Genomic DNA, 22,922 nt, shown 5'->3' with positions numbered 1-22,922 from the left:
GGACAGATGAGGGTTTGTTGTGCAATTTTTCGGTCAACTGGGGTGGGTTTGCCAATTTTGGAATATTCTGGGGTGACTTTGGCAGTTTCGGAATTGGTTGAGGGGAATTTTGTGAGAAATGATTGGGTTGGTGTCGGATTTGAGAGGGTGTAAAAGTTGGGGGAGTTTTTTGCAAAGTTGGGGAAGTTTTTTCTAAAAAGAGTAAAGGTCCTTTTTGGTCCTTAACATATGACGATTTTTTTATTTTGGTCCATAACATTATCTTTTGAATTATTTGGTCCTTAACAAATAAAAATCGATCACATTTGGTCCGAAATGGACGGAAATGGTTAAATCTAACGGTCAACGAATATTACTTGAATTTTGACCTGATTAATATTCAATTAACTATTTTTTTGGTTCTTCTTTTGATCTTGCTAATTTCCCTAGTATTTATAGGGAAATTAGTGTCTTGTAAATTACACCAATAAATGATAATTGGAAACATACAACACTAGGGACTCTACACTTATTCAATGATCTAGGAACTCTCCATGATTAATTTGGGCAGTCATCTTCCTCTTTCCAACACAATTTCTTGATCATTGGATGATGGAGAGCCTAATCGGGAAAATTCGGAATTTGGATGCGTACCCTAAGATCAATGAGGATTTCTACAGCAGGATGCTCCCCGGAGGATTTATAACCCTAACTTCGACCATCTTTATGATCCTCCTCTTCATTTCCGAGCTCAGTTAGTGCTCCTATGCTCGTGGTTTTTTTTTTATGTACATTTTAGCTAGATTTGTATCTGTTTTTTGATCGTGCCTATGAATTTCCAGGTGTTGCTTGATGAATGATAAGATTTGGTCAATTTTGTTTTTTTTTTATAAAAATTTGAGGTATTGTTTTGGCGTGATGACTGAGGGAGTGTTTGCGTTTTCTTATGTGTGCAATTGCGCACTTGGGACGATTCTAGCATGGTTTCAACAATGGTGATTGTGTTGTGTTTGGGGGCTGGAAGTTGTGGAGCAGTATGAAAAAGTACAAATTTGTTACTCTACTTTTCTATATGCTTGTTTGGTAATAGGGGGATAGAAATCTCCCTCTTTAAGTAGATGAGGATTTAGTTTAGTGGATTTTTTTGCCTTTTTGAAGTTGCAGATGTGTGCTGTGTGCATATCTGACTGAACCAAAATAAGAAAGGTTTTTCTTTTTCATGTAATCCTTCCAAACATAACTCTTTCTTATATCTCTGCTGAACATCGAATATAGATTCATGCTGTTTTGATGTTATTAGAGCAAGTGTGGTTGTAATTAGCTCAGATTTGATATTAATATAGTTCATCACTTGATGCCTATGCTAAGGTGTGTGTTGATTGATGATTATTTTTCAGTTTTAAGGACCGTTCAAGCTTTTGTTTGACAATTGGACACTCTTTGATCAACAAATTATAAATATACCATCGTTTTCACTTAAAAAATTTGAAGAAAAATTTATCTAGGAGCCAAAAGAGGCTTTCAGAATCTTCATGTACCTAGAGAGGGCATATGAGGTTGAGTTGGCGTGATTTCTTACTCCTCTGATCATATTATTGAATATGGATTGTAGTGTCTCTCAAGTTTTATAGTTCATTCCAGCATGTGATGGTTTCTCTTGTGATTTTTTGAATTATGTAAAATTGACAAGCTTTTCTACTTATCAGTATGTGCAGCAATGAATTATCCCAGAGAACTTTTAGTGACACAAGGATAAATATAATGATGGAGCTTTTTCCCTATGGAGAAATTTTTTTCGTTTTATTAATATTCTTATTTATAACCTTATAGATACTTCAATGTGTCACCGACAGTGCGGTTTTCTCTAGAATTTTTCTGCAAAACTAAGAAGAATTAACTACTGGAGTTCTTCCATGCAGAGAACAGTATTTCCTCATGTCAAATTTTGGCATTATGTTTATGCAGTTCAATGTGTTTTTTTTTACCTATTTAGCAATATTGCTTACTTTGTGGTATTTGACATTTTTTACTAATAAACTTTCTCGTTCTTATCAATCTTGGGGTTGTTAACTTGTTTCCTTTGTTTGTTTTCAATTTTTCATTAAATTTGCAGGATTATATCTTCATGCAGATACTGAGACAAAGTTAGTGGTTGGTACATCTAGATCTGAAAGGCTCCGGATTAATGTAATATACTCTTTATTTATGACTGTTTTTGAATACCTTTGCTCAAGTATGTGCTCTCGTAACCTGATGTAGTCATTTCAAACTAACATTGACAACTTCCAATTACACCTAATATTGTAGTTTGATGTGACATTCCCAGCACTACCATGTTCTATAGTCAGTCTAGATGCCATGGATATAAGTGGAGAGCAGCACTTGGTTGTTGTAAGTTCCCCAAACTGATCATCAGTTCACCACTCAATTCCTGTTCTCTTTTGTTACTATTCTTTCTGCAAGCAGTTTTAGATTGTATTGTACATGGTCCTTGTTAGTGTGTGAGCGTCAATGTTTGTAGTACTGGTGACCTCATTTCGTCTAATTTCCCTGGAGTTTGCCATCATATGATGATCCCTATGCGAACTATTTCTACATAATATGTTATCCAAGCTTCACATGTATTTGGGAAACGCAACTTTTTTCCAAGTGTGAGATGAGGTATGGATCCACCTCTCCATATTGCTTAGCATTCGTTCATTGACTGCATAACCATCAATCTATGATGTAGTTCCATTTTGTTTATATAGCTCTTGACACGATATTTATTTTGATCCTGCAGAGACATGATGTTACCAAGAAGAGGATCGATGCTCTGGGTAATGTAATAGAAACAAGAGCTGATACCATCGGTTCCCCCAACGTTAGTCTGTAGATAAACTTAACAGATCTTTAAGGATTAGCTTTTGAACTAATCTATCTTTCATACTTTTGCATCTGACATGTAGTAACTATCTGTGTTACGAACAACTGTAATGGATTATCTTTGTACAATTTGGCAAATTAGCCTTTCTTGGGTGCAAAAACCGTAGGATGATGTAAACTTTATTTACTCTTATTTTTCTGACACTTTTTTGTGTTATCATTTCCAACTGACAGATTCATCGGCCTCTACAAAATCATGGTGGAAGACTTGAACACAGTGAAACTTATTGTGGTTCATGTTTTGGTGCACAAGCTGTAATCCAATAATTCTTGGATTTACTATCCTATGTTATTTTCCATATTCATGACTTTTACTGTTATGTCTTTCATTTGTTGGTTATCCGTAGGTTCTTTTAAGATCCTAAACATCATCATATATTGCTATATTTTTCAGTCGGACGATGAATGTTGTAACAACTGCGAAGAAGTACGTGGAAGCATATAGAAAAAAAGGTTGGGCATTATCAAATCCAGATTTAATTGATCAGGTTGGTTCCTGTTGCTTACTGGTCTTTCTGTTAAGTTATTTCAACTTACTGAAGTTTTTTACTCTTGGTCTAAGCTAGTTAGTTTTTTCGCCTCAGTGACCCGAACTATATCACGATAAAGTTGGGATGCTTCACACATCCCAAAAATGAAGGAATCCAAAAAAGTGATGCGGAATGAAATGTCATTTACTGAAAGGATAATTTTACGGAAGACTTTTAGTAGTTCAGACTTTTAGTAGTTCGCATGGGTACTGTAGGCGAACATAACCTCGCCTTGGAAACCACCGGCCACCATTAGGTTATCCTTCACAGTCATGGTGCTTATTTGAACTCTCGAAAGAGTTTGCGCCATAGATCCCGGGGAGTTCTGTCAACAGATCGGTAACATGCTAAAAACGCTAAATCCAGGTAGTGATCTCGAGGTACTCCCTCCGTCCCAGATAATTCGTCCCAGTATTCTATTTTGGTCCGTCCCACATAATTTGTCTCACTTCACTTTTACCATTTTTGGTAGTGGATATCATATTCCACTAACTCATTCCTACTCACATTTTATTATAAAACTACTACTTTAAAAGTAGGACCCACATCCCACCAACTTTTTCAACTCACTTTCTATTAGATTTCTTAAAACCCGTGCCTGGTCAAAGTGGGACGAATTATCCGGGACGGAGGGAGTACATGATAAGATGGCTAGGAGATGAACTCACCAGGGTTGGTACAACAGGCTTAGCAACATTGATGACTTCTTTGCTCTTCCTGAGCATGGATGACCAGTGCATCAGAGAGTAATTTTGCGTTAGATACACATCGTGCTTCGAGGTCGCCCAGAGTAGGATCCTCAGCTGAAATGGTGAGAACTTGGTGTTAGTAACCATTCATAGCCAAATCATGAATCTCAACAATCAAGGAAACAACCACAATTTCCACTGATGTGCAAGACAAATAAGGAACACACAATGTTATAGTCGCATTTAAGAAATCAACAACTCAGCCTGACAGGGAAAAACATTCACAAGGGATGTGGATCAACGAATCAGGAGCTATTGTGTACACAGGATTTCCAACAACAAAAATGTTTCGCTGTTAGCTTAGCAAACACTGTTAATCATACACCCATTTGTGAAAACAACGAACTCTCCTGACCCCATATCACCTCCTAAACACTAAAATGCAAAACCACCAGGACAAGTGAAAGCAATGTGTGACAATTCATAACACGAATTCAATAGTGATTTCACACAAAAGACCAGGCATATAAAATTGCAATATGTCAGATAGCATGAAGGTTGACACAAATCACATATCACAACCACCGGGAACACCGGGAAGCATATGATCTAAGCAGGCTACCGTGATATAGGATCCAGATGGCAACACATCTCACAAGGTGGCACATAATAAAAAATGAATGCTAAACATTATTTATAGTCCCCTCAACGTTGGACACACAACAAGAAAACAAGTATAGCTCATATAAACTGAATCAGCACCCCATGCATGATGAGATTGTTAGGGTAGAAAAAATGCTAAAATTCGAAATATTGTATTTAAGAAACTAAAAAGAAGCGTGCATGAATGATAAATGCTCAGCTCGCAGTGGTGTATCCATAAATGCAGATGCAAAGAAACAACTAAGCAAGTGAAGCAGAAATTAAAAGGAAGTATAACTTGGTCCTGGTAACCCACACACACAACACTACTCTTTAATGCTTAGTTAGGCCCCCATCATACCATAAGGAAGGTGTCCTCTAATGCGCCAGCTGCTCAGGTAAAACTGCAATCTTGCTTCTAAGGCTGAAATAGAGAGTAGCAATCCCATGCCATGGGTTAAATTACAAGGCAATTAATATATGCTAGTCTGATCAGATGCTTTGTAGAAGTATTAGTTTCCAAGGACTGAAGATAAATATAGCAAAACCATAGAAAAAAAAGCAATCACCAGAGTTCAACGAAGAGAAGATGAAAACATTAAAGAACTATCCACAGGACAGCTCGATAAAAGCCATCCTCTAAAGCCAGATCAAACAACAAAACTAAGGCAGAGTTAGAATGTCTCATGGACACCAATGAAGTGTTAAAAACTAGCTAAGAAAAAGCAATATAAGGGGAAAAAAACCAATACACAAATGACCCCCGTATGTATCACCCTCTGCACATGAAAGAGTGGGGTGTGGTATAATATGCATGTTTGTGAAGCCACACACGTTGCCTACACTTCCAATCTCACTAAAGAAGAATTATATGCTTACCTAAGCAGGCTTTGGAAACAAAGTGGTTTCATAACGTGGTAAGTGGTAACAAGTACTCAGTATGGTACCTCCCATAACAGATCCTCTACTATAAATTTATTCATGTGAGTCTCAGTAAATATGTCATAATCTGCACAGAAAGGATTCAGTGAATACAAGTCCCAGGTCAATGCTAGTGACCTGGGTAAAGCAAAAAAAGATAAGATTTCAATCGAAACTAAGCTTACAAAAACTTCTAATGCTAGTTTATAGCAAATTTGTCGCTAAAGAAACATATATGGTAATGCTCTCAAACTTAGAGGAGTATGAACTCTTTATCTTATATGCAAAGCAACAAAACGAACCTGGCAAGGCCCCATTACTCAGCAGAAATTGTAGATGATTTAACGGGATATGATCTTTGCTAAGGTCAATAGCTACACACCTGAAATGTTAAATTTGTGACACAACAAAATATATAGTACATATGCCATATTGAGCACCATTTCAAACCATAAAGTATCCTGCTGTTTATAGTTAGTTCATAGGGGGAAAAAGAGAGGACAAGCCGAAATTAGATGCAAGGTGCAGATGCATATGCATATGAACAACAATAGTCAAATACCTACAAATAATATATGTGAATCTAAAGACATACCTACAAATAATAAATGTGAATCTAAAGACACAAACTTATGCCATGTCTGAAAACAAAAACAGGGGCCGGAAACCAAAGAAAAATTGCCTAAAAGACATCAACAAAAGAAATTCAACCACCCCTACTGTCAATATGTCATCGAAGTGATCCACAGAGAGCCAAAAAGAAAACTACTACTACTACTACAACGAACAAATACGTCATCAATCTGCTTGATACTCAACAAAACATTCCCAGAGCCATTCAGCCACAAAGAATACCAACAAAACAAAAGGTACTGTATTAATAGAGAAGACCAAAATGATGAAAACCAACACAGAGTCGCAGGATGGAAACACATGATCACAGGATGAATTTTAAAGAACAAAACCAGATGAGACAATCTATACCTGAAAATGGACGATCGTTGATTTGACAAAGCCTAGTATTGAACTGAAAATCGTAGAAGTTGTGGCCTTTCTCAACTTTTTTGCACTCCTGCGGTGGAGAGCACAGAATCTTAGCAACACAATAATCAATAGACCACAATAACTCAATCCATTGGATTGCATACCAAATATAGCAGACCAATATAAGAAATCAAACAACAATACACAAACTTAAACATCACATACCTTGTCAAGATCTTCACGACAGAGCGACAGACTCTCGTAATTCTTGTATTGCTTCAAACGGGATTCGCGGTACTCCTCTCTAGTAAAATTGAGCCTTTCCCATGGAATTCCTTGGACATCCTTTCCTTTCTTGACTTCCAAAGCCGATGTATCAGTCATTGGATTGTTCTGCATCATTAAAAAATGTTAAACAAACAGTAAATCAAAACAATTCCTTTTTCAGCTGAAAGGAACAAATTAAGATGCCGTATCTTCTAAAAACTCTGAACAGAATAGATTACCTGTTCAAAATCATCCTCAAAATCGGAGTCAGCTGAGTCATCATCCATGGAACTACTTCCAATAGTCGGAGAGTCGTTTTCATCCTCGAAATCAGTGATGTAGTAGTAATCATCGACAACATACTCGAGCTCATGGTTAGGAAATTGCTCAATTGACTATCACTGTGAAACAGAATACAAGCAAACAGTGATGAGAATCTCACTGAAGCAAAAGCACAAGCAAACAAATTCAATCAAATCAATTTTACACAAAAACAGAGAAATCAGCTGCCTAAAACGGCCAAACGAGACTCCGCAGGTTAAGGAATCAATTTTTAAAAAGTAACCAATTAAAAAATCAAATCGAATTAAAAACAGAAGAACCAATTGCCAATTTGCCATAAACAAACGTAAAATAAGATCAACGGGTCCAACAACTATTCATGCCAAAAAAAAATACCGAAATTAATCAAAATTTAACACACACACACACACACACACACACACGCACCAATTATGAAATTAATAATCCGAAAAAACAAACACACGCATTTTACAACAGAACAATGGATTCTCCACTGACGAGAAGCAAAAATCAAAATTAACTAAAATTTCACACACACACACACATTCACACACTAATTATGAAATTAACAATCCGAAAAAACAAAACACACGCATTTACAACAAAACAATGAATTCTACACTGACGAGAAGCAAAAATCATAATTAACTAAAATTAGCTAAATCAAATAACCGTAAGCAATACCTCGAAACGTTTCCTCGGCAAAACAGTGAGAAATCGAAAAAAACAGGAGGTTCCGAGGCGGAATCAGCCAAATTCAGTGAGATTTCTCGAGCTTCGTGACTGCGAAGAGTGTAGTCAACTTCGAATTCGAAGAATATTCAGAAAAATTGAGCTAGATTAGAGAGAGAAGAGAGAGAGATTGCGAGTTGCGGAGTAGCGAGAAATGGTGTCTTCAAGCAGTACTTTTAGTGTGGGGCCATGGGCGTGGGACCCATACGATAAAAAGAAATGACAAATTAAAATGAAAATTGGGTGTGGGGTCTGCTAACGGGGAGTCTGGCTTTGTTTTACCTGCCGTTAGGTTTCTCCGTCAACTACTTTAACGTGGCATATTTTATTCCAAAACGGCAAAACCCAATTAGAAAATTTATTAATACTAATTTGGTGATTAAAGATGAGATTTCGTGTGTTTTATTTCAGCCGACCAAGCAATTTTTAATTGACTGAGAAAGTGAGAAGTGGAAACGTATGTATATTGTAGAATTGAAAACATCGATGGTAGTATAATATAAAAGATTAAATACTACTCCATTCGTCCGGGCTAAGATGACACATTCCTTGGTCGATACGGGAATTTAGGAGTAATTGATTAATATGTTTAATTGGAGAAAGAAAAAGTGGGTTGATGTATTAAAATAGAGAGAGAAAGAAAGATGAATATTTTAATAGATGTGGAAAAAATTGGTTGAGTGTATTAATTGGAGAGAAAAAGTTTCTAAAAAAGGAAATGTATCATCTTGGTTGGGACAAACTAAAAAGGAAAACGTGTCATCTTAAGCGGGACGGAGGGAGTATAAAGAGTGAACTACATAAATGGTACCTGATCTTTCACTTTCGCACATAAATGGTACCTGATCTTTATTTTATATCGCTTTTGGTACCTATAGATCACATTTTTGGTACCTGATGCAATTTTGACCCCAAAATGCCCTCTAAACAAATACATATTTCCATTTGTATCATTAAGGTTATTTTGGGCATACAAAACTAAGTACCAAAAGTGATATTATAATTTATTCACTCATTCTTCTCACACTTTATACTATTATTATTAATCAATATTAAAATTATTATTTTGATGTTATAAATTAATAATTAATTTATTTTTAATATCATTCAAATATACTTAATTATAGTTATAGTTATAATTATATTTTAATTATTGATAATACTAAAAACTAGTCGTAATAAATAAATAATAATATAATTATTTAAATTATGAATCATATAATAATATTATTATTATTATATAATAATAATAATAATAATAATAATAATAATAATAACTAATCAATATAATCTTAATAAAAAATTTAAAACTGTGACTTATATTCATGATGATATTAAGAGTTGAATATTTTTAGTTAGGTGTTTCAACCATAAAATGAGTATAAAACAATTCGATACAAAATATTTAATTGATTTAAATATTTTAAATAATTAATTTAATTAGGTGTTTTGTTCTTGATTTATATTATGAATGCAATTAGATGTATGTATAAAACACTAAAAAGAAAGAAGAGAAAAGAAAAAAAAGGAAACATAAACTAATGAGAAAAAGAAAGAAGAAAGGAAGATAAAATACTAAAAAGAAAGAAGAAAATGAAGAAAAAAGAAAGAAGGAGAAACTAAAGAAGAAAGAAAAAAATAAGAAATGAAAAAAATAATCACATGTTTGGTATACTATTTAATGGAAATTTCCAAAAATATCCTCCATGACAAAATAATCACAAGTTTGGTACCTAGGGTTATTTTTGTCAGTGGGTACCAAAAATGATATAAAATAAAGATCAGGTATCATTTGCGTGCGAAAGTAAAAGATCAGATACCATCTACGTAGTTCACTCGAGTATAAAATTGAGTGAGATTGTAGGATTAAATATGAATCGTTTGATATGAATGACCAGTAACAAATCATTAGTTCATACTAGAAATATTTTTTGAACAAAATTTGAACATTATATACGAGACGATGAAATCAAAAGGAAAAAACTCACTATACAATATTTGTACAAAAATATCAAATATTATAAGAATAATTAGTTTTTAAGTCCATAAGCACTTTGTCCACCACTATGATCGGAATTTATTTTCCATTTTAATTTTATTTTTATAATATTTGGATTATTAACTCAAAGAGTGTCATCGAGTAGCATGAGATTCGTCTATTCTTGACCGTTACGATCTCGGCCTTTGAGTACGGAGCCATAATTTTTAAATCGTGATAGTATACTCAGCTCGTTAACTTCAAATTAATGGATAAAAGTTAATAAATTGGTTTTTGATTTTTATATATTTGGCCAAGGAATCAATCCATGCCTTCGGTATAGAGTCATGATTTTTTTAAATCACGAATTCATGGTAGTAGTATACTTTGTTCGTTAGCTTAAAATTGAAGGATAAAAGTTAATGAAATGGTTTTGATTTTTATGTAATTAATTTTTTTGAGAATCTTGGTCATGAAAATAGGCCATTTTTAAGGTTTCTGACCTGGAAATCACCTTTTCACTGTATACTACTTTATTGAAAAGTAAATAGGAACTAAGCTAGTTTAACTTTGCTAATTTCTTGTATGGAGTTTAGTGCAAATGCATGCTAATAAGCTTGATGAAAATGAGAAGCAATTATTGTTAGGTAAACTAAAGCATTCATTTTAAATCAATTGATTAATGTACAAAACATATTCTTTAGAGCCACTATTGTTTTTACAGATATTTACAAACTTTATCCTATTTTTACTCAATTAATAGCTTTAAAAACATATCAATAAGTCGGTCTTGGCATTGTGGGGGCCTATTTATTTTTATTGATTAGATTTTGGATATTTATTTTTTATTTCTTTCGTTGTGGAAAAAGAAATAAGGATGTGTCCATTTTCGAGTATGAGTCAATTTGTGGTACGCTCTTTAATTGGATGATATGCAAAGAAATGGACAAATTAGTGGCAAATAGGAAAATATAGCATTTTCTATTTCACTTTAATTTAAAATAAATAAATTAACTAATGAATGAATGATAGGGACATTAAAATTACTTGGCCCTAAACTAAATTCAACTGTATTCATTTTAAATTTTTCTTGTTATAAACTTTTCAATCAAAACGAATAAGGTTGAAAACTCCCACAAACATAGGAAATTTTTTTATCATAAAATTCCTTTTCCTTTTTCGAATTAAAATATACATATATTTTTCTACAAAATAATGCAAACTTATGTATCACTAACATATACCTTTAAATCATCTTCACTAGAGAAGCTTCATGGTCGGACAGGGAACAATTTTGAATATTTCAGAAATATTTTCAGTATGTTTATGTTAAAATTATGGCTTTTAAAATTGCTATTATTATTCAATTAATTAAATTAGAGAATTAAGAATTTATTGCATGATAGAGCTATAATCATATGGCTAATTTATTTATCGATCTTGACATTTCCTTTTGTCTTAATCCACTTCAAGAAGTTGAGATAACTATAGATATTTTTGGAATTCCTTAAAATTTTGAAGTTGTGTTTAATATATGTTTTAATTTTGAAATAAACTTTGGCGAGGAAGCTGTGAAATATTTTCATAGATTTTCAGAGTTTAGGACAAATATGAATTGTTTGACTCTCTCCATTTCTTAAAAATATTTTTTTTAAAATGTTATGAATTTGAATGCAAAATTGATCAAATAAGTGAGACATAGAAAGAAATGATGTATTTGATTAAGCTACTGTTAAACTCTATGATTTTTGCACATCATAATAACCTTATTATAATTGCAATTAACATAGTAATAATTTATTACCAAGCGTCGTTAGCGTGTTAGATATGCATGAATAGAAAACTTAGGACAAACAATTAATTAAACAGAGTACATAAAATCACTCTATCTTCATCATACATTGCACCACATTCACACCTTTTGCTTGTGGTGTTTGATTTCCAGTGGGAATTTACCAACTCCAACTATGTATAATCACGCCTTATCAAATTATATCTGATCTTAATAAACGAAGTGGGAAAAGGACGAAATAAATAAATTGATGGGATTTATTCGGTTAATAAAATCCAAGTGTTTTGAAATGGCATATTTCTCCCTTATTACTATATTTTGGTAATAATTAAAAATATAGTTTATAAGTAAAACAATGATAGTTTTTTTGGTGTATTTTCAAAATCCTTATCTCCAATGATTTTATCAATTCTATCATAACATTTGAAATTTACTTAATTTATCTCAATTCTTAATATTAGTTATCTTTCTGATTTAATTTGTAACTTATTTTTCGTGTAATTTCAAATCCTAAACTTCAACGATTTTATCAAAGGTGTTACACAATCATTGGAACTTACTAAATGTTCAAAACACTGATCTGTAATGATTTTATAAGTTCTATCATATCTCAAATTTAAAGGTAGTCTCATAAAATATTGGTTCCTAAAATCATAAATTTTAGCTAATATTTGTGATATTTTGGACTAATTTAAAAATTTATGAAAAATACTAGAACTTGGCCAAAATTCGTCATTTTTGTAACTAATATCTGATCATGTCTTAATATAATTATATTCTAGACTTTATAAATTATCTATTTTATTATCGGAATTGCAGTCCAATGATTGAGTCGTAACAGGATCCATTAATTTTCTCCGAACAATATGTTGCATACACGAATATTAACATTATTCCATAGTTTTAAATTTTTTTTTGAAAAATTAATTACGTAAACCGACAAATGAAAAATTATAAAATGCAAAACAATTTAAAAGTGTGAGTTTAAATTAAAGTTAATATGATGTGCCATTTGACATTAATAAATCACTCTCTACCGTTCATTCACTAAATATAAATTAATCACTATCTTAATTCTCAAATAACAGCTAAAGTCTCTATTACTAAAATCCTATCTTCACAATAATTTAATATCCATCAATTCAACTCTAATTAAAAGAATGTACTTTTTTCCTCAATAATTCACGAATCCATATTTTTTTCTTATTTAGAGCTGGCTATCCGTCAATTGAAGTGAAAAAAATAGCATATTTATATTCTCATCTTATTCATACATTCATCTTTTTGTAAAAGAAGAAAAAACTTTATTCTCATCTTATCTCATGCTACGATTTTAGGATTATTTGAATTTTAATGTGATCGAACTTTTTTACAAAAACATTACATACTACTTTGGATCATCGAGAATTTTGGTATTTTGTATGAATTGTTATGAATAAGTTCTTACTATCATAAAAAAAATACATCAAAATTATTCTTATCGAACTTTTAAATTTGCAATATAAAATATATAGGCACTATCAAAAACATTCAACGTTCACCCTACATGTAATTGACTCCAAATAAATAAATAACTAATTGACTCTAATTTTTGTTAAATGAATAATGCAACAGAGCTTAAAGATAGAAGAACATTTGTGATATGTAAATCTTCCCAAAGCAATGTCTATTTTACAAGCAAAAATAAGGTACTTGAATGGTTACAAGCAAAAATAAGGTACTCCTTGAATGGCTTTACCATCTAGATTCTAGATGAAAGACAAGCATTGCCTTTTCATAACACTACATCCACGTTTCCCATATCCATATTGTCGATCACACAAATAAATGTTTGGTGGCTTAGAAATGATCTAAAGATGAAATTCTATAAATAAAAATAGCATTATTAAGATGAAATTCTATAAATAAAAATAGCATTTTTATTAATAGAATTTTATTTTTAAATGAGTTATCTTTCATATTAAATATACACTTGTTTATGCGATTTGATACAATATTTGTTCATGTCTAGAACATTGTCAAGCTGAATATTGAAAATATACTCCCTCCATCCCAAGGAAGATGACCCCTTCCTTCGGCGGCACGGGATTTTATGCAATTGTATTTTGTGTGTTAAGAGAAGAGAGTAAAGTAAGAGAGAGGGAATAAAGTAGAGATAAAGGTGTTTCTATTTTAAGTAATGAGTCATTTTGGCTGGGACAAACTAAAAAGGAAAGTGGGTCATCTTCAATGAGACGGAGGGAGTACTACTTCCGTCCCACAATAAGTGTAATACATTTTGTCATTTCTGTCCATTCCATAATAAGAGTCATATTTCACTTTTACCATAAATGGTAAGTAGACCTCACATTTCACCAACCAATTCTACTCACATTTTATTAACTCAAATTATTGTTGTGCCGCTATCGTGGTACACCCTCCGTCGGTCATTAGGAGCCCTATTTATAGGCGGCACGAGTTTTAAATATGTTAAGAAAAGTGGATGGAAAAAAGTTAGTAGAATAACGGACCCATTTGTATATATTAGTTTTAAATGAAACGTGTGTGGAATGAGTTAGTGAAGGTGTACCCTATTACTACCATTTATGGTCAAAGTGAACATGGTCTCCTATTTGCGGACGGATTAAAATGAAAAAATGGTACTCCTATTCGCAGACAAATGTAGTATACTCCCTATGTCCGCAAATAGGAGTCTCGTTTTACCATTTTAGTCCGTCGCTAATAGGAGTCCCATATTATTTTTACTATAAATAGTAATAGGGTTCCACCTTCCACTAACTCATTCAACTCGCATTTTATTTAAAACTAATATATACAAGTGAGACTTCTATTTCACTGTCTTTTTTCTATCCATTTTTCTTAACATTTCTTAAAATTCGTAACGCCAAGAAATGAGACTTCTAACGACGGATAGAGGGAGTAACTTGCTGCTCCTACTCTCTTTTTTAGGCTCCATCCTCAACACCAAGCCATGGCTCATGGCCCACCTTGTTCTTCGATCGCCTCTCAGACTCAAGTCCGGTCTATATAACGAATATCAATTTTAATTTATTAAATTTAGAATAATAAAACTAGTCGTGTGTGTGAGACTATGTTTATCAGCAACCACCCAACCCAACCCAACCAACCACTTTTTCAATATTTAATTCATTTATATCTCCTCCACATCATCTTCCACATCATCAATATTCATCCAACCCAACCACCCACATTTTCATGGTTTATCAATGACCACCCCAACCACCCAACCATACTATTATATATTTATTTTTATATTTTTTTTAATAATATTATTAATACATGAAATACTTATTATTGTAAATTTATAGAAAAACATAATAAATGACAAACTAAAAATTATAAAAACAAACAAAAAAAAATATATTACAATAATTGAAATATGAAATTTAAAATACATAATTGGTGCTCATACATAAGATGAAAACTAGACATTCAATTGCAATTGCCGAATTTTGCCCATATATGCTCAACCAAATCGTCTCGCAGAGCTTTGTGAGCTTCTCTGTTTTGAAGTTGGGCTTTGTTTTTCATGTAAGAAGCTAGACTCGCAATCCTATTCGTAGAATATATGAAATCATCATTCGCATCTCCATCTTCATTCTCACGACTACTTTGTCCAAGTCGATCTTGAATAAATTCTGCTGGATCACAATAGTTCGAATATGTGCTTCTTTCGTCTTCCACTATCATATTGTGCAAGATTATGCAAGCAATCATTATTTTCCCCATAATATCACGATCCCAAATAAGACATGGACATTTGATAAAAGCAAAACGAGCTTGCAAAACACCAAAAGCTCGCTCAACATCTTTTCGCGCAGACTCTTGATGTCGAGCAAACAACTTGTGCCTCATTGTTTGTGGACCTGGTATAGATTTGACAAATGCCGCCCATTGAGGATATATGCCATCAGTGAGATAATATCCCATATTTTTTTCGTGGCCATTTACTATGTAATTGACCTTCGGTGCTCGACCTTCCAAAATATCATCAAAAACAGGAGATTGATCAAGCACATTAATATCATTTCTCGAACCTGGAGTTCCAAAAAAAGCATGCCATATCCACAAATCTTGAGATGCTACTGCTTCCAAGATGATTGTCGGATTCCCGCTTCTTCCGGCATATTGTCCAGCCCATGCAGTGGGACAATTCTTCCATTCCCAATGCATGCAGTCAATACTACCCAACATGCCTGGAAACCCACGTTGTTCTCCAATATGCAGAAGTCTTGCCAAGTCTTCTTCGGTGGGCTTTCGCAAGTACTCATTGCCGAAGTTAGAGATTACACCTTCAACGAACTTGATGAGAGATTTGCGAATGAGTTGTGCGCTCATTCTCAAATATTCGTCGTGCAAGTCGGCCGCCGCCCCGTAGGCCAACATCCTCATCGCTGCTGTACATTTCTGAATTGCAGACATACCAAGTCGACCGGTAGCATCACGCTTCTGCACAAAAAAGTTGTCGGTGTCGATGAGCTTGTTCATTATTTTTTCGAACAAAGGTTTTCGCATGCGATACCTTGTTCGAAAAATATCTGGAGGATAGATTGAATCTTCAGCAAAGTATTGCTCGAAAATAGTATCATGACCCTCTTCGCGTTTCCTTTCAATGTATCTCCTTTTAGCTCTAGCCGTCTGGGTTGTAGGTTGTGAAGGCAAGGTTGTTGGCCAAATAGCTATATCCTCGATTAGTTGATCGAGTTGCTGATTTTGTTCAACAATTTTTTCTTCCCATTCATTGTCTTCAAGAAGATTGAAAGCTTCAAAATTAGAACTTGATGACATTTTTTAGGGAGAGTTGGCTCAATAATCGTGAGAGGATTTGTGTATAATTTTCTTGAAGCATATAAGTAAATATATAGAAGTAATTTGTTGAGCATAGGATTCCACTACTATCATTTGTGATCACATGGGTTGTCCTTGGATTCCACCACCACTTGTGATAGAAAATGACTTGTCATGTAATCATACTTTGATTTTCGTGATCACATGAGTTGTCATTGGATTCTACCACTACTTGTGATAGAAAATGCCTTGTCATGTAGTCATACTTTGATTTTCGTGATCACATGGGTTATCATTGGATTCCACCACCACTTGATAGAAAATGACTTGTCATATAGTCATACTTTGGTTTTCGTGATCAAATGGGTTATCATTGGATTCCACCACCACTTGTGATAGAAATGACTTGTCATGTAATCATACTTTGATTTTCTTGATCACATGGGATGTCATTAGATTCCACCCCCACTTGTGATGTCATGTAGTCATACTTTGATTGAAGGGCTTATCACATAAACTGAAATTACATAAGCAACATAAATTAAAGATTACATACTAAGCAACAGAAATTGAAGATTACACACTAAGCAACAGAAGTTGAAATTTGCATAATAAGAAACATACATTGAAAACAGATAAACTACGATCAATTCCCAAATAATTCTGCTATTAGATTGCGTTTCAGCGTTTCTTCTTCTGGAGTTAAGTCCCTCCTAGCCATCAGCGGAGTAAGGATAGCTGCCTTGATGTTCCGTTCCTGAATATCACTAGCTGCTTTGATCTTCCGTTCTTGAATATCACATTCCCTTTCACGTGTAACTCTCATTTCACGCAGTGCTGCAGTGAAATCATTAGGGATTGTATATGAAGACGTTGCAACTTCTTTGCCTCTTCTTTTAGCCTTACTCTTAGCTTGATCTCTTCCGGTAGGACGTTGCAATGTTGAAGAACGACTCTCAGGAATGGAGTCAATTTGAGGTCCTCCTTCCTCACTAGTCCTCGACCTTTTTGAGCTCCCACGACTTTCTTCAAGACTATCTTCATCTGGCTGGAAACGCGTTGAACCAGTACTATTCAATTTCAATTCCCACTTAGGATTGTATCTCATCACCTCCTCAAACACCTTATGGTGAGTAAATTTTCTCTTACCATACAGTTGTTGAGCGGTTTTCTCAATGTCCTCTTTAGACTGGCCACTCGTAGCTCGATCATGCGCTTTTTTGTATGCACCAATCCACTTTGTGACATTTGTGTTGAGTCGTTTGTAGCGTTGTCTCAATGACTCTAAACTTCTTTGTTGGCCCATTCCTGGATTTTCTTTTCTTGCTTCCTCATATTGATCAAGAACCTTTTGCCATAGATGGGCATTAGTTTGGTTGGTGCCAACAACTGCATCCCTGCTCACGAAACAATAAGCAGACATTAATGACATGTCTTCTTGCTCACTCCAATCATGCGGAGTGTTTGAAGCACTCAAGTTGGTTGATGATATGGCTTGGCTTGAATGTTGGTTTTGAAATGAATTTTGGAATTGATCAGAATTTGGAAAATCATCAAAACTAGGGAAATAATCTTGAGAAGGATTAAAATTTTGGGAAGGGTTGTAGTTTTGGGAAGGATAGAAATTTGGGGAATCGGAGAATATATTATTCTCATCATCATCCATAGTTAGCAACAAAGTAAGCTTAAAAATATGAAATTTTATCAAACAAGAAGATTATAGGAGGAGGAAAGAGATATTTTTTTTTGTGTGCAAACTATAGCAAATGTGGTCTCTATTTATAGAGGAAGAAAAATTATGAATTTTGATATAATTTTTATAATTTTATAATATTTTATATTAAAGATATATTAATTTAAAAGTATATATATATCGAGATTGTGCCATTTGGCACAATCTCATTGGATGATGAATGGAGACCACCTGGTTGGCTTTGGACATGAGAGAGACCGCGGTCTGGTATGAAAAATGCATTTTATTTTTTTTTTATTTTTTATTTTTTAAATGTGGGGTGAGGTGGCGGTCGACCACCCCACCGATAAACATAGTCTAATGAAAGACTATGTCAAGTGTTGGCACTTTTGAAAAATACATTAAACCAATCCTTCGTATAATATAAATCACTTTTGAAACAAAATAATAAATCAACATCTCATAATATTCAAAACGCCAAAATTATGACTTAAAATAATTCAAATAATAAACTATACCAAAAAAATATTACATTAATTGTTTGAATTAATATTATTATATTAATAAAGTATAATGATAGCCCTTTTTTGAATGTTGGAGTGTTTATCTTTATTTATTGTACTTTTAAACATTATTTATTCTTAATACTGCAAGTTTTCTTTTTGTAACAAGATACTTCCCTAATAAAATACTCGACTATATACCTAGTAAACCAAAATTTGGTAGCATATTGCTTTATTTTGTTTGAACAACTCATTGTTTGATTAACTCGATTTTGCTAGGCTTAATTATGTCATTGCAAATACATATATACTTATATATACATGAATTTATTAATTCATCATAACCGATAAAATATTAGTATTTTCTATGATACCACTTAATATAATTATTGCGCTAATGATAACATAAATATACAAAAAATAATAAATTGTGTAAAGATGAAGATAGAAACTATGCATGTTAAGGATGTTACAATTCTTCCCTCTCTAAGAATTGTAAAAAAAAACTGCGATAAAATTCGTGAATCATAAAAACGCGGTATTCTAACTATGGTAACTAATGAAAAAAAACAACAGTAAATGAAATGGAAATTACAATGAAAATTATAAAATAATCGAACTATTAAGTCTAGTCAAGGAAAACTCTCTTTAAGCAAGACAAATTACATCACCATTAGTACTCTTGGATTGACGTATTATCCCCAAAGATGAAACGACTTTCTCCTAACGTATATAACATCTCAAACACGCTAGGCACCGATGAACTTGACGGAGCTCCAAAAATCGAGCAATACAATGTTCTTAAAATGTACGATAAAATGTTGAGAGCTTGAGAGAGAATGGAGAATGATTTTGTTGGTGTGTAATTTATCAACAACTCAATGCCTTTTATAGACATAAAATGACACGAGAGATTATAGAATTAAAATATCATAAATGATAAAATTAATAAAATAGAGTTACAAAATTTGTTAATGGCTTAACCGTTTCATATTAAATTAAAATTTGAGCATGAGTTTCCAAATTTGAATGACACAGTTATTTCTTCATCATTTGGCCCATGAAGTCTAAATTGTAACCGTCTCATTTAAACTAAATTAAATTTAAAAATATATAATTTTTCGTCACTTGTAACGATTTGTAATTAGCATGATTGGCAGTTACAAAATTAAAATCATAATTTAATTAGATCTCAAAATTTATAAATATTAAAAAAATCGATCCAAAACTTATTAATATTCAAAATAAAGCTAAAACTCGCATTTTATATATGTATAGATTTCCACATTAATATGGTTAAACGTATGAGGATGCTATAGCTTGCAAGAGTCAAACTTTTAAATTGAATTATCACTAATACAATAATTATGAGTAATTGGCAGTTACAAAATAATCACGACTGAATTCACGGTATAATGATACAAATTAAATAGAGTAAAATTAAAATCAAAATTCAAAATTTATAAATATTTAAAATTTTACCCAAAATTTACAATTATTCAAAATATAGCCAAAACTCATCACAAATATTCAAAATATAGTCAAAACTCGCATTTTATAAATGTATCGATAGATTTATTGTTTGTTCATAAAATCATGAAAAAATATATTTTGGGCCTTTGAGTATCGTGTAAGAGCCCACACTAAAATAAAGAGGGTAGCCCAAACAAAGTATAAACACGATCCAACTTCTTCAATCTCTCAATTTTCCTTTTCTGTGTCAATTTCGAAGAGAAGAAGAAAAAAGGGCAAAATTCGAAGGATGAACAACCAGCGTATGACTCCGGAGGCAGCGGCGCAATTCGGCGATGGAATTCAGATGGTTCTTTCTCGGTGGGCTGCACTGCGGATGGCCATCGAAAACGGGTGGGGTGGCCGCGACACTCTCCAGATATCGCAGCAGCTCGGCCACAATCTCTTCAATTTCCTCACTCAATCCAAAGGTATTTCTCACTTGAACTCATACCTACCTGCTTAATTAATATCTATTCATATGCTAAAACAGAGTGTTATTGAGATGGCATTCATTCAAGTATAAAAACCTAAGTTTGTTTTAGTAATTGTTGTGCAGATCAAGTGTATATTGATGATGTAGAGGATATACTTTATGAATTCATGAACTCTCTCAATACTGATATTGAGGACGGCAGTGTTGAGGAGGTATATCATCTTCATCTATTCATCTTCATCTATTCATCTTCATCTATTTGCCCTAAATTTGACTCCTCCTAATTAGTTCATGTCCATTCATATGTGATAATGTGAAGGCTTACTAACTTCTCATGCTCCAACCTATATCCCATGTTGGTGTGTATGATGGAAATTGAAGACTAAAGCAAAAATTTTCTACTCAAATTATATAATTAAGGAGAAAATTACTAGAAAATAAGGAACTGGGATCGCCATCTATCTGATACTTCTCTGTATTCTCTTATTGCACTTGACCTTATTATCTTAAGACAGTCATATTATATGCAACGAGCCAATATTCAAAATGGAAGCAGGCACTTGCCTTGTGTAGCTAGTTTGACATAAAAAACACTTCCTATGATAAACACCATGCCAGACTGGGGATTCCACTTGTGGAATAGAAAAAAACTCCTAAACTCCAATCATGCACAATTTATACTCTGAATAATATTGATTGCAAACAATAGATATCAGTATCACCTACTTGATTGAGTTGTTTCATGGTCAAAGATGAAGGATTATTAGAATACATACTTGTCAATCACCATATTCCATTTTTTTATTCTTACAATGAAATACTATTGACGTATTTTCATTTTTTATCTTTGAATTTTTTTTGCGCAGGTTGCAGAAAAATTTATGCTAATGCGTGAAGAATGTTTAGAAGGTCAGTTTGACTCAATAAAGAAGCTGCGAGAAACAAATGTTCCAAGTGTTTCTTATACTAGACAGGTAAGACTGCTGCCATCTATCTCCTATGTTTCTGTGTTAACGGGAGAAGTTTTAGTATTATAACTTGTGTGGTTAGCCATATCCATGTTAATTAGTATGTTATAGGATTGATGAATAGTCTACTCATGTTACTCACATCAGTAACTTCAGTTTTTCTCTCTTTCAATTTCTATTTTGTCAGCCCAACAGCGATGATGAGGAAGACAGTGATGAAGATGATGCAATTATAGAGAACAACATGTCAGCAATGGAAGTTGATGCTCCACAACCACAGTGCCAATCGGATCACAATCTGACTGATATTGTGGCTGATGAAAGTAGCACGAAAGATGCTCCTCAAGTTGTGGATGGATGGACTGTTGTTTCAAAAAAGAGTAAAGGGAGAAAGAAGTGATGGATTGATTACATTGGCTGGAGCCACTTTAGGTAGGAATATTTGAGTAATCTAAAGACAACATTTTTGTTTGTATTCTTCTAAAGTTTTGTTTAGTGTTTCAGTATGTTTTTTGTTCAAATCCTCTAAAGTTATCTAATGTTTCAGGATATTTTTGTTCAAGTCATTTTGTTTCTACTTTGCTGCAAGTACCTAGACAACATACATCTTATATATTATTGATGCTAATTGTGAATGTCTTATATTTTTCATCATTCCCAAACTGGTTTCTTTTATGATTGAAAAGTAATGAACATGAAAGGGCTATTTTAAGGTTCAATGGGAGACTTCTATGGGAAGACAAGAAATATGGTAGTATGTAGTATGACGCCTAAATACATGCTTAGTTATTTATGAAATTTGAGGTTGAGGGTTTGAAGTTTATTTTCCTCGACATATTTTTGAGATTAAGTCAGATCTTGACTTTCATAATATGGGATGCGTGGTGGACTTGCTCGCAACTACTCTTTGAAATATACCATGGTGATAACAACAGTGTTCAATTTAGTGGATTAGACAAAATATAATGGGTGTTTAATTAAGTTTATTTTAATGAACTTACAATTGTTTAGAGTTTATTAAAAAATAAATATTGAAGAGCTTATATAAGTTGCGAAAGTGCTTGTATAATTATTGAGCTTGTAATAGAGATACATTTGTATGTTAAAGAGAAAATTGTGAGTTAGAAAAGAACTTAGTTTGAAATAAAATGGGATAGAGATGAAATATATACGAATTTAAAATAACATATCATAGTAGAGTGCATTGCTAGAACCATTTCAAAGTCCCTGTATTCCACACCATTTTTTTTAAAAAAATA

General features: G+C 33.1%; 3 protein-coding genes and 1 pseudogene across 6 annotated transcripts; 2 read left to right on the top strand and 2 right to left on the bottom strand.

Moving 5' to 3' along the window:
- Positions 1-415: 415 nt before the first annotated feature.
- On the top strand, positions 416-3,721 carry LOC148932930 (uncharacterized; annotated as a pseudogene).
- Positions 3,558-8,102, bottom strand: LOC148932929 (uncharacterized). Of its 4 annotated transcripts, XR_016135057.1 has the most exons (8): positions 7,925-8,102; positions 7,177-7,338; positions 6,896-7,063; positions 6,671-6,758; positions 5,989-6,068; positions 5,645-5,774; positions 5,127-5,189; positions 4,170-4,237 (listed from the first exon to the last, which is right to left on the bottom strand). XR_016135057.1 is itself a non-coding variant. In XM_089063745.1 (7 exons), exons 2-6 carry the CDS (start codon positions 7,222-7,224, stop codon positions 4,122-4,124), a joined length of 483 nt encoding a protein of 160 aa, XP_088919871.1. In that variant the 5' UTR covers positions 7,225-7,338; positions 7,925-8,102; the 3' UTR covers positions 3,558-3,759; positions 4,103-4,121. The 4 variants fall into 4 exon arrangements, 1 of the variants encoding a protein (XP_088919871.1); XM_089063745.1 differs by lacking the exons at positions 5,645-5,774; positions 5,989-6,068 and adding an exon at positions 3,558-3,759 and having other exon boundaries at positions 4,103-4,237; XR_016135056.1 differs by lacking the exon at positions 5,989-6,068.
- An 8,977-nt stretch (positions 8,103-17,079) lies between these two features.
- Positions 17,080-18,217, bottom strand: LOC125210456 (uncharacterized). Its single transcript, XM_048110010.2, has one exon. The coding sequence runs from the start codon at positions 18,215-18,217 to the stop codon at positions 17,198-17,200; it is 1,020 nt and encodes a 339-aa protein (XP_047965967.2). The 3' UTR covers positions 17,080-17,197.
- A 2,230-nt stretch (positions 18,218-20,447) lies between these two features.
- LOC148932928 (uncharacterized) lies at positions 20,448-22,240 on the top strand. The gene is made up of 4 exons (XM_089064405.1): positions 20,448-20,690; positions 20,819-20,907; positions 21,562-21,669; positions 21,851-22,240. Exons 1-4 carry the CDS (start codon positions 20,510-20,512, stop codon positions 22,061-22,063), a joined length of 591 nt encoding a protein of 196 aa, XP_088920531.1. The 5' UTR covers positions 20,448-20,509; the 3' UTR covers positions 22,064-22,240.
- Positions 22,241-22,922: the final 682 nt, after the last annotated feature.

The sequence above is a fragment of the Salvia hispanica genome, chromosome 2 (assembly GCF_029641045.1).
Source record: "Salvia hispanica isolate PSC_SH4W2 chromosome 2, Shi_PSC_v1, whole genome shotgun sequence".
NCBI lineage: Eukaryota > Viridiplantae > Streptophyta > Magnoliopsida > Lamiales > Lamiaceae > Salvia > Salvia hispanica.
The sequence above is the reverse complement of the archived record's forward strand: the minus strand, read 5'-3'. Positions and strand labels throughout refer to the sequence as shown.

Bases quoted from the DNA above. Each gene is read 5' to 3' on its own strand.
- LOC148932929 (XM_089063745.1), bottom strand. From the start codon at position 7,224: ATGGATGATGACTCAGCTGACTCCGATTTTGAGGATGATTTTGAACAG. The intron at 5,190-6,670 runs GTATAGATTGTC...TCTCTATTTCAG, and splicing joins CAACGATCGTCCATTTTCAG to CCTTAGAAGCAAGATTGCAG. The intron at 4,238-5,126 runs GTATGATGGGGG...TCACCATTTCAG, and splicing joins TAGAGGACACCTTCCTTATG to CTGAGGATCCTACTCTGGGC.
- LOC125210456 (XM_048110010.2), bottom strand. From the start codon at position 18,217: ATGGATGATGATGAGAATAATATATTCTCCGATTCCCCAAATTTCTAT.
- LOC148932928 (XM_089064405.1), top strand. From the start codon at position 20,510: ATGAACAACCAGCGTATGACTCCGGAGGCAGCGGCGCAATTCGGCGAT. The intron at 20,691-20,818 runs GTATTTCTCACT...ATTGTTGTGCAG, and splicing joins TTTCCTCACTCAATCCAAAG to ATCAAGTGTATATTGATGAT. The intron at 21,670-21,850 runs GTAAGACTGCTG...CTATTTTGTCAG, and splicing joins GTGTTTCTTATACTAGACAG to CCCAACAGCGATGATGAGGA.